General features: G+C 31.1%; 1 protein-coding gene and 1 non-coding gene across 2 annotated transcripts in view; one reads left to right on the top strand and one right to left on the bottom strand.

Annotated features, from left to right (window-relative positions):
* The window catches only part of fry (microtubule binding protein furry), a 45,849-nt gene that overhangs the window by 10,032 nt on the left and 23,442 nt on the right, over positions 1 to 12,375 (bottom strand). The window contains exons 28-35 of the mRNA XM_011496557.1: positions 11,874 to 12,142; positions 11,190 to 11,319; positions 10,911 to 11,116; positions 10,048 to 10,413; positions 9,050 to 9,276; positions 2,478 to 2,646; positions 1,500 to 1,809; positions 455 to 752 (exon numbers count right to left, since the gene is read on the bottom strand). Of these exons, the coding sequence (XP_011494859.1) occupies positions 455 to 752; positions 1,500 to 1,809; positions 2,478 to 2,646; positions 9,050 to 9,276; positions 10,048 to 10,413; positions 10,911 to 11,116; positions 11,190 to 11,319; positions 11,874 to 12,142 (1,975 nt within the window). The remainder of the gene's footprint in view (positions 1 to 454; positions 753 to 1,499; positions 1,810 to 2,477; positions 2,647 to 9,049; positions 9,277 to 10,047; positions 10,414 to 10,910; positions 11,117 to 11,189; positions 11,320 to 11,873; positions 12,143 to 12,375) is intronic.
* TRNAA-AGC (transfer RNA alanine (anticodon AGC)) lies at positions 8,760 to 8,832 on the top strand. Its single transcript has one exon. It is a non-coding gene; the product is annotated as a tRNA-Ala (tRNA).

Below are 12,375 nucleotides of genomic sequence, written 5' to 3'. Positions count from 1 at the left end.
ATTTCTTCTTTCATTATGGATTCGTAATCAATGCTTTTGCAATATTTGTAAATACAGCTAATATTACAAATATTTCTGTGTAATGCTTTTTCTGAAACAATTTAACAAATCAATATTTGTAATTCAATATTATTTTTCAAATAAACATTTTTGTTAAGTTAAAGCTAATATGTCCATGCTGACATCGGTTGCTCGCATACCAATAAAGCAAACGATATTGAGCAAGAAAATTGAGTAAATGTTATTGAATCTAGCACTATGACATAATTCAATACATTTAAGTTTTATTTTTGTGAAAAAATTTAATAATTTTATCAATTTATATTTACTTAGAGGAAGCTATTCTTTAATTATTTATTTATGACATATTTTATACTCACATAAATGTTATATAGATCCAAGTAATATATAATAATTTAATTGAATAATAGTAAATAAAAATAATTTATTATACCTTTAGTTTCACTAACAGTTGTATTAGCTGCCGTCGATTTTCGCATAGAATAACTAACCGAGTAGCTGGTACTACGAATATGGCCTTGCTGATTCAAAAAAGAAAAAATTTGTGGCCCAGAAGGATAATATCCCGTTGTGCCCGTTGAACATCGCTTTGTTAAGCTTGTCACCGCGTCTTTATTATTCAAATTTGGTGTTGATTTGAAGATCTCTTTCATAAAATCCAACGGCCGAAAATCGGATTCAAGGGAGTCAACTGCAGCCTCGAGTGTTAACAGAAGCTCAGTAACGTAGCCCTAGTTTAAATAATAGTATTTATGTATTGAATTGATTTCTATTGTACAACTTACATTACACGACTTTTATATTAGAAAGGTTGAAAATTATTATATACTTAATATACTTCGAAAGAAATGCGAATACACTTCTTATGTATGTTTTAAAGCTATTTTTCAATTTTATGTGATTAATATTATTGTACTATAAACTATTATAAAATAAATAATGAAATAATTATTGAAATGATTTGTAATTGAAATTAATTTCTGTTACAACGAATGTAGTATCTGTCTTGAATAATATATTATATACAGTTGACACATATTATTATTAAATGACGGTTCTACAGGAGGAGGGAATTTAGAATGGTGTATTGATATCTTATGTAAGTGAATAAAAGAGTGGAAGTAATATATAATTAGAAGTTTTTTATAATTTTATAGAAGAAAATCTAACACAGATTTGAAATAAAGAGATGTATATAATAATCGATATGAATTATTAGATAAATTAATGTATTTATTACTTCAAGCTTATTTATTAAAGAAAGTAAATTATTGAAAATTCAAAGTTTTAGTGAAATTGCAAAAAACAAATGCATTTTTATTTAACATTAAAATTTTATAATTTTGAAATAACTTATTTTTTGTAGTCACAATAAGAATAAAAAAGTAAACAAAATTCATAATTAAATGTTTACTTTTCAAAGTTACTTATTTACAATATAATTTAAAGTTTACTATTTGCAACAAATAATATGATACCTGCATATCTTCTCCTTGTTCTGCAATGGTTTCTATGAGTCTGGATAAAATATCGGAAAGCATACGACAGGTTATCGGAACCCTAAGAGCTCGAAACACCTGGAGTGATCTTCCAGCATAGTGTCGAGATGAGCAAGACAGGCCCAATTGTAAAGCAGTTTGAGCCCAACGTTGACTCACCAGAGCATGCGGTAATGAATCACGGAATATCTTAAGCACATGACGAAGTAGGATAGTCAATTGCTCAGCACTTCGTACCCACCAAACTTTGGCCGTCATATCTTCATAGTTCCATAAAGGTTGATTAACTCTGAAACATTATTTGTAATGTTTAATGTTTCCTTAATTTTTCTTTAAAATTTTTAATGATAAGTTAATTTAATATAAAAATATAGATATAAAATACGAAAATTATACAAGATTATTGTTGAAAATGTATAACAGAATAAATTAGAGGAAAAAATTATTTATGTCTAAGAGAATATGTCTTCATGTTAGCTATTGTAGATCTTTTGACAATCAATAATTTAATTTCTAATGAAATTTAGTTATAATGATATTTTTATTTGATCATAATACTATAAAATATTAAATATTTTTTAAAAACATAAATAGATTTTATTATACCTATTAATTAAGATCGATTAATTTTAAATAGTATATATAATAATTATTAAATTATAAATTGTTATAAAAAAGATAAGATAAAATAATATTATTTATTATTACGTGTATCACACAAGTATTTAATATTTTTAAGGTAAAAATAAATTCATTTTTAAATCCTTTACTAAAAAATGGATCGTAATATTCTAAAATGTATTTAAAAATTTGAAATTTATGCATAAAATTAAAAATTATAAAATTAAAGTACATTAATTACAATTTATTAGCAAAATATTTTTAATTAATTTGTATAGAATGGAAATTGCAAAACCTGATATTTGATGTACAATATTATCTTGCAATAGCGATTACCTCGATGCAAGAAAATGTATTAATGATTTGATCACATCTTGAATTAACATATTTGAGCCAGGTTGAGGTCCAGTCCAATTTCCTCCATCTTCACGAGTAACAATAACAGGTGGTGCAACGGTGGCCATTCTCGTACCTGTAGGCCAATTTCCATGTTGACAAGATGAATCTAAAAATAAACTTATAATATTAATATATATTTGATTAATTTCTTAAGCTTCTAAGAAAAATTACATTAAAATTTAAAAACTTAAAACAACAGATTAAATTATATACAAAGTTAAGTATATAAAAATAGAAATTTAGGGAATTTGATAAAAGATTCGATAAAAATTATCACAAAATTTAATAATTAGTGAATAAAAACAATATAAATAGTTAAATAGAGACATTTACTATATATTTTAAATACAGAAAATTACAAAATGAGTGATAATTCAGATACAGTAATCTTCGATGAATCATGGTATATAATATTTAATTAATTTTAATATGCGGCTTTACAAATATAAAGATATTGGGTGAATAAAAAAGTTATATTCGCGAACGTTTGCAAGTTAGTCTAGTCTCTGCATAGCAACATTTATCCATTGTTGCCATCTATCTAATTTGTCACGTAGATATATAAAGCAAGCACGCGCCGAGCCTCGCTCTCTCTCAGTGAAACTCTCTTCCAGTGAAGACGCCATGGTACGAAACACAGTCTGCCTTAGCAAGACCGCCATGGAACAGTTGCTATCTCTTAGCAGATCCGCCACGCAATAAACACGCCTTCAGCTTCTTGTGCGTATTCAACTGGCTCGTAGTTGCTCATTGTAATTAAGTCATTCAGCCAGAGTTTAAAGCTATAAGCTAGTCAATCAGTTACGCTAACGCAATGAAGCCATTACAAGACTACACGTAAGAATACACGGAAGACTACAAGTATACGACTACAAGAAGCACGATATTAAGGCATTCTTCATCGCAGGACCAGGTAAGGCAAGTGCATTCCTGTAAGTAACAATAGCATCTCATACGGAAGTGACACGAAGGCCGTCTACGGTCCTTCCAATAATAGTGCGTCTAGCACAAGGCCAACAAGGGCCGTTCTAATAGTAGTGCATTTAGCACAACACTATCTCTGGCCTTTTCAGTGAGGACACCACAACATGCTACCATCACGTGGCACTATACGAAGAAATGTCAAGAGATTTACGACCTCTTACTGTAATACTCTTAGTGTAATAATTTACCAACAAGCACACTACGCTAATAGGATCCGGAGATTTACGACTTCCTACTTCTGCATGTAGTGCATGCTAACGCCTAGTGGCAACCACCACGGAACTGCAAGATCTCAACGATTTTCATTACTAACTTAGAATCATTATTGTATAGTTAGTAAAGTAAAATGTAATAATAAACAGCACAAAAAACAAATGTGTTAAATATTGAATTAATGCGCTATCCCTTCCACGCGCCCGCACTTTTTCTCCCACCAGGCAACTAGTGACCATAATCTAATTCTAGACATTTGGTCCTTCAATCCGAATGAATGGAATTCTAAACATTTTGGTCTATTGAGTCGGATAAACCCTCAGATCATATACCATCGCAACATTGCAGTCCTATCATAAGGACACACAGTACTGCGTCACAATGCATAAGAATCTTCTCAACGCTATAAGTATTCCGTTGTTGTTCTTTTCTCATACTACATCACTATTAAGGAAATGCCAATTCCTGAAGTGCCGATTGCACAATAAAGGGAAGAATGTATAATTCGCAGCGTCGCTACACAACGAGTAGTCACTGGACTTTTGAAAGCTCACAGTCAGTGGAATCATATCGAAACAATAAAAGAGATAGCTCCCTTCATTTCATTTGGACACATCCATTGAAGAAGTCCTAGGCATAAAGGAAATGGTTGAATACGTAGACAAGACCTTTTATAAGGAGCACAACTATCTTGCGTTAACATGGCCAATAGCGTTAAAAAAACATGAATATTTCACGAAAGACACACTAGGAGAAGAACTCAAGCAATACTCATTTGTACGATCAATGATCAGTAAGCTACATCGAGGATTAAACCAAACCAAGCAAGGGAAGGCTCACTAGGCGGCTCCACCTCCTACCCCTAGTTTGAACGACTTAAGACATTCTTAATGCCTCGAGTAAGGGCTCTAGAAAACATAGAAGAAGTTATAACTTCAAGAAGCCCGGCCCAGTCTCATCCATCAAAGAAGAAATCGGTGAGAGCTTACCAGTGGCCATAAATGACTGAATTGAACGGCCCACAAGAAAGCTCAAAGCATAACAAGCTATGCGACTACTGCTTACAGGAACATTTGGCGATCATATGTTCAAGATACAATGAAATGCTGATTGCTGAAAGAAAGGATTTCATAAGTAAAAGACATCTGTGCTACAATTGCTCAGGGGACGACTACATTTACGTATGCAGAAACAAACAAAATTGTACGAATTGTAAAAAACGGCATCACACACTACTAGATGAAGAACAAAACGCAACTCCAATCCAAGCAAGTAGTAGTTCATCAACACCCTCCAACTAAAAAGATAGTGCAATCACTCCACCGAGTAGATTATCTACGAAAACCCTGTTGGCCACTGCATTGGTAAAAATAAGCTAACCATCGCCAACGTTATAAGCTCCTTTTCTAATCGATACAGGACTCCAAAATGACGCTCGTAAGCGAGAATTTAGTTATAGGGCTTAATATATATCGTCAACGGTCCGTCATCCTCATCCATGGAATAGGAGGATCTCTATCAACTAAGGCACAAGCTGCTGTATTACTCGTTCTTCAATCAAATCATACCAGCTCTTCAGTCACAGTTCTAGCTCATATCCTCAAGTCATTGACTACGATGTTTCCATCATTTGAAACTTCACGCCAGGTATTACCGCAACTGAGAAACATTACGCTAGCCGATCCTGAATATCTTACAGCAAGACCGGTGTACATTGTTCTTGGAGCAGTCGCATATGGACAGATAATAAGGACCAACATTATCAAGTATTCTCAATGCATGCCAATAGCTCAATTCTCCATTTTTGGATGGCTAGTACTTGGGTCTGTCAATGTGGTAAATAGTTTGATGTAAGTAATATTAACACGGCAACACAGGAAGTTGAGAATACTTTGCAAGAGCTATTGACAAGATTTTGGGTGTAATAAGAAGTCCAAAGGCCAACGATCGTCGATGCACGTCTGATGAGTAATGGCGTGAAGAGCATTTTAAAGGGACTTATTCGCGTGACTCAACAGGGAGATACATAGTCCAGATCCCACTCAAAAAAATCTTTTGAAGTTCTCGGTGATTCTCACAACAGTGCCCATCGCTGCCTGCAAGGTTAATAAGACGATTCTCAAGAGACGAAACTTATCATCAACATTGTTAACAATACGAAATATGAGGAACCTAAACACATGAAGAGAGCCTTTCCAGTTTCCCACCATCTACTTACTATTTGTCACATCACGACATACTTAAATCATATAGCGCGACCACAAGGTTAAGAGTGGTGTTCAACGGCTCCGGTGCATCTACTTCTGGACAGTCCATTAATGATATTATCCACACTGGTGCCAATTTGAACCCAGAAATTTCAGACCTGTTAATCTGAATCCACCGATTTCGACATCTTTTTGCAAATACAAGTTCATAAGGACATCTTTTGATTGAGAATCTTTTGGATTGACGAACAAAGCAAGTGCCATACCACCTAACAACGGTTACCTGTGACACAAGAGTCGCTCTATTTTTATCAGTCAGAACATTGCTGCAACTGATAGAAGACGAGGGAGAAAAGTACCCCTTGACACTGCCATCCATCACTCATGGCAGATATTTCGATGACATCTTAGAGGTGCAGACACGCCGCAACAGCCAACTGAAACCGCAATACAATTACAAAACCTCTGCATGGCGGGGGTTTCCCATTGGATAAAAGGCATTCAACTCATTTAGATGTCCTCACCGCTATCAATGCAGAGAAAAAACAGGAATTATCACTTGCATTTAACGATTATACAACCAAATTACTCGGATTACAATGGAGTCCTCCAGAGGATGCGCTCACCTCAGTCTCAGTTGAAAATGACCGCATCACCAAACGACTCAAACCCAGGCTCACTCAGCAGAGCCGCCACGGAAGGAACACGTTTTCAGTTTCATGTGCGCATTCAACAAGATAACGGCATTGAAAAGGTGTGGAAAGAATAATTCAAGGTGCAGTGATCATGTATAATTCAGTTCGAGAAATATTCAAGTGAGGTGATAGCAGGGAGAGATCAACATTTATCAACTAGAGGCGGACTGTGACCCCCACGTACAGTGCCCGAGTGCACGAAATGGTAGCCGGGAGAGATCGGCATGTCACGTCCACTAAGCATGGATACGGTACATATCGAAGTAGTCGGTAACTACACAGCCAATGGTTTCATTTCCCGTAGTTTGTCTAGCACAAGGTTATACGAAGAAGTGTCAAGAGATTTACGATCTCTTCTCATTGTAATAATTTACGACCAAGCACACTACATCCATAGGTTCCGGGGATTTACGACCTCCTACCTCTGCAAGTACTGCACGCTAAAGCCACATGGCAACAACCACTGAACTGCAAGATCTCAATGATTTTCATCGCCAACTTAGAATCATTATTGTATAGTTTGTAAAGTAAAACGCAATAAACAGCACGAAAAACAAATGTGTTAAATATTAAATTAATGCGCTATCCCTTCCACGCGCCCGCACCTTTTCTCCTACCAGGTAACTGTGGCCATAGTCTAATTCTAGACATTTGGTCCTTCGAGCCGGATGAATAGAATTCTAAACAAGTGAGATTAGCCTTTCCTGACAATAACTTTACTATATTAGTCAAGGCTATTTGTATAGAAGGAACAATTCGTCTGTAATGAGCGCTGATGAGTTATTTATACTTCACTTTTAATATGGCACCATTTAAAGATAGTCTATTCACTATAAGTTATAAAATGATATTAAGTTAATAACTTCACTATTTACAGTTTATTACTAAAATATCTAAAACCAGTAAATTATTAGTGGTGCTAATCATTAATGCCAAATTGAGTACGTAAATAAAATGAAAAGTACCTGAAGTAATTTTGAAAAAACTATTTGTATTACATCCTTTGATTTTAAAGATGAAATTAAAGTTGTTCCAATTTGAAAAAGAGCGGTAAATTTTTCGAAGTTAGGGAATATTTTATATACTATACTTTTGTTAAAAGAATTTAATTATTTCATTTCTGATTGATTATTATCTATGTGAGTAGTTTGGGGTTGATTTAATTCTAAAAATTAATTTATTATTGAACTAGTAATATCGGTTTAAGTAGATAATTTCAAGAGGGCATAATTTTTTTTAGTTATTTGTGTAGTCATTTTTTTAATAACGAATCATCACTGACAGAGTTAATATCACAGTTAGAGTAGAAGATAAAAATTCTTTATTCCTAGTTTTCATTTCCTGTAATATTCATCAAATATTTTCACTTGAACCTAATTTCAATCATTTATAGAATCTTTTTATTTCGTACCTCTTTTTCGTAAGAGAAAAAAGGAGAAGGATTATTAGATAAAATTTATATATATATATATATAACTATACTGGGTGAAATTGGACTGTATGTCAAATATTGCGTGATTTTTGGTGCATTATTTTTATTATTTTATAGGTATCACGTTAAATACAAGGAAAATTATTTAAAACTGTAATAATATGCACGTGTAATAATTGTTGATTTAAAAGTTTGAGAAATACATTTTCAATTTTTCAAATAACTTTTATTTTCGATTGAATATAAAATTGTTTAAATAAAATAATTTATAAAAATTTAACTTTTATATCTATTTTTTATTTTATTAAACGTACTCTATTTGCAAAAATTAATGTCTGATAAGATAAATTATTATATATTTAGTAGATTTAGATATATAAAATTCTAATGAAATAATTTTAATAAATGTTAATAAATTATATAATAATAAATAATAAATAATAATTGAATAAGAATAATGTAAGTTATCAATGAAACATGATCATATGCTTTCATTCGATTAAAATATTTGTAAGAACAAATATAAATAGTGTATTAATTTTATGTGTATATATTAGAATAGCATTAAAATAAAAACAATATAATCATAGCGTAAAAATTGAAACTATTTTCAAAATTTTAGTATTTTTATAATATAAACGATTTTGATTTGCAATGAAAATATAAAACCAATTAGGAATTTTTACAAGGGGGCGTAGCTCAGATGGTAGAGCGCTCGCTTAGCATGCGAGAGGTACCGGGATCGATACCCGGCGCCTCCAAATTTTTTTTTGCAAATTTTTAATTAAAAAATTTATCACTAAAATTTTTCTCAAATTTATATTACAACATATATTTCTTGAATTAAATATAGAATAATAATATAATCCGTCGAGAAAGGAAAGATTCTTTTAATATTTATATTATAAATGCTTTTTAAAATAAAATTTTGTTTTAAACCATAATATAACTTTTAAAAAATTTTAAAATATAACTCACCATAGGAATACACAGGTGGTGTGATCCCTGCGTTTACGGGCGAATGTACCGGGCTGACATTGTTGGAGGACGATGATTGCGATGACGAAAGCGTGGGCGAGGACGATGTTTCAGTCAAGGGTATTGACAGTGGCGGAGGAGGTAATGGCGGTGATGGTGGAGGTGATGAGGATGGTGTACACGGAGGCAATGGTGATTGGGAATGTGGTGACGTTGATACTACAATTCTTATCATGAAGAAAAAGAATTAAAATTGAATAATTAAAATTAAAATGTAGTTGGAGCACTTATTTTTGTACTCTATTAAACTTTTTTGTTCAAGAGCTCTTATTGCTACAGAGAAATACAAAATTTTCATTTTAAAGATTTCAAACAAAAAAAAACACTTAAACTAAAATTTTATTTATAAACATTTGTTATCATTGATGTGTTATTATTAATAGTAACATTATATAAACATTTTTATAACATATATAATAATTTGAAAACGAGTAATTCTTTTATACTTTCAAAAGTAAATTTTTATGTTTTGAATATTTATTTGTCTGTATTTGGCATTCAGAATATATTTAATTCTTTATTTTAAATTTTAAGGGCGCTAAAAATACGAAGTATCAAGTTTTTCTGAATACGGTTTTATCATTTTAATTTATTTCAAAATACGTCAGATTTGTTAAAATTTAAATGCAAATAATATTTTTTTAATTAGAATTAACATTTTTAATAAACTGTAAATGTTCCAGTAAATATACAATTGAGTATAATAATTCTACCTGAATTTGTGAACAACATTTTATTATATACATTCTCAATTTTTTTATGATCTTTTTATTTATAACACATTTATAGTCAGATAATGAATAATTGCCTTATATAAATTAAAATGGTTTATTTATTACAAAGCATTCTTTAATAAAATTACATATTATTTTGCGTAAAATTTTCACAAATTTGCAATTATTACAGATTTAGTCTGAAAATTTTGTATTTGTACTTACGTATTATTGATATTTGTTGATGGTGACGGATATGAAGATGGTGGTCCATATAGGTAACTATCAAACTCTGGATCATCCTCGGTAAAATTATGTTCAAGCACTGGTAGAAGGGGTGTTGAAAGCCCAAAATCTAACAGGTCTGTCTTATTTGCAAGAAGGACACGAGCAATTCCGAGATGATCACGATGATCACCAAGGACAACAAGCATGTTAAGAAGTAAAAGGCGACAATGATCACGTACTATGAGTCGCGAGTGGTCTAGTCCGAGAAAAATAATGTGAAGCATCAGTGGCACATGGATGGCCCAGTCAAGTTGGATACCATCAATAACAACGTCAATCAACAGCATCACTGCTATGTTGCATCTAAAATGAAATGTTTCTATGTTATAAAACAATTATTTTGTTAACAGGATCAAAATTTCGTTTCTGATAATTAATATATATTTAATATTTTATTTTCGCGAAAATTTTATTCTATTTCAATTGATCAATGTTTTATTTAAAAAATTTAAAAAAAGATGAGATTAGTTATTTTATAATTATAATGTATTCTCTTACGTAGTGTAAAGTTTATTACAATTTTAATCTGAAATGAAATTTATTTATTGAAATATTTGTCAAAACTTTTATCATATTAAAGCCAAATCTTATATTCGTAACTATTTGATTTTCATAAAATATAGGTTTAATAACGAAATAAAATACATAGAGTTAATGTTAACTATCAAGTACAAAATAATATTTTATTCGCAAATAAATACAATAACGCAAATTAAAAGTAAATACATAATTATCTGTGCTGTTTAAATAGTATATAATACTTATTTTTTATATATCTAATAACTGTTATCAAATTATACCTGTGAAAGCTGCTAATTGGCTGTGAGCTGTCGGGCAGGTATTCGGTTAGTGGGGCGAAGTACCCGCCGTACTCGGGCATTGGTAGAGGATGAGGTTGAGGTACGTCGAGCTTCTCACCAATATTGATAACTGGTCGCCCATTGAATACTACGGGCACATTACGTATATAGAAAGCATCTTCAGATGTTAACTGAAAATCAAAGAACTGTAAAGGTGCATATTAAAATATTGATTAGAGCATGGATGAGTATGTGGGAATTTTAATATCAAATGCTTACCTCCGCTTCCGTCATAGGAGTAGAAAGTTCATCAGGGAGAAGAGATGGGCCACTAGTAGCGTGTGATTTTTCCGTCCGAGTGTTAGGAAAACCAGTTGCACTACGCAAAGCAGTATCTGACTTAGAAACTCTAGAAATAAGCATTTTTTATTTTAATTTTAATTATAATTATAATAATTAATAATTTAATATTTACGATTACGCATTGTCTTTATTCCAGTAATATGAAAGTATTTATAATATAATTTACAAAGTATTACATGTTTGCATCATTTCGAAAACAAGGCACTGAGTTTTTAAATAATATACAATATATATCTTTATACTTACATATTTTTAAATAATAGATTAATAATTATTAATGATATTAATTATACGATTAAAGTTTTTTATTAATTGTTAATTTAAATAAGCTTTGACGATAGATTTTATTGTTTTTTAAGATAACTTTTATTTTATTATATCACTATGAGTGTTTCATTAAAAAATTTTAACTGAACATCTTGATGATTGTTTTTTTTTTTAAATTGAACTTTAAATAATTGTACTCTTATCATAATATTAAAAGAAATTCAGAATAGTTGTAGTTAATAATTTTAAAAATTTTCAATCCAAAATGATATAATAATTAAGATATTTTTAAATAATATAATGATCTGGTATATAATTAAGTTGTTAATTTACCCGGTTTTTATTGGATCCTCTCCGGAGTGCCGTTTGGTGTGTATAGTACCTTTCTCAACACCCAAATCTTTAGTTGGATTACCAGGATCTGCAGCCGGTGCATCACTATGTGAGGAAGTTTTACGCATACTCGTTAACCGGTAAAATGGTGGTGTTTCCATCCTCTCAATAAGACAATTAAGCGTTTCTACTGTTTGCAATTCTATCATCATTTCATCAACAAGACGATCGGATCGAGCACGAGCCAAATACAATGCCACGCGTTTAGCCTGTAAATGCCACCGAAAATAGTACCAAAACTAACAATAACAGGTTGGTATCCACTATTAAATATAAATTAAATATTAACTAGTCTAAAACTTTTAAACTATATCTAAATTGTTACGTTTTATAATCTATATAAAAAATATCTTTATATTGATTATGATATCAAGCTTTTTACTCTGAACACTACTTAAATTATTATTGAATATGTATTATTATATATTACTTATAAACGATA

Source organism: Ceratosolen solmsi, unplaced genomic scaffold, assembly GCF_000503995.2.
Source record: "Ceratosolen solmsi marchali unplaced genomic scaffold, CerSol_1.0 scaffold29, whole genome shotgun sequence".
Taxonomy (NCBI): domain Eukaryota; kingdom Metazoa; phylum Arthropoda; class Insecta; order Hymenoptera; family Agaonidae; genus Ceratosolen; species Ceratosolen solmsi.
Note: the sequence above shows the minus strand (reverse complement) of the source record. Positions and strands in the feature narration are given on the sequence as shown.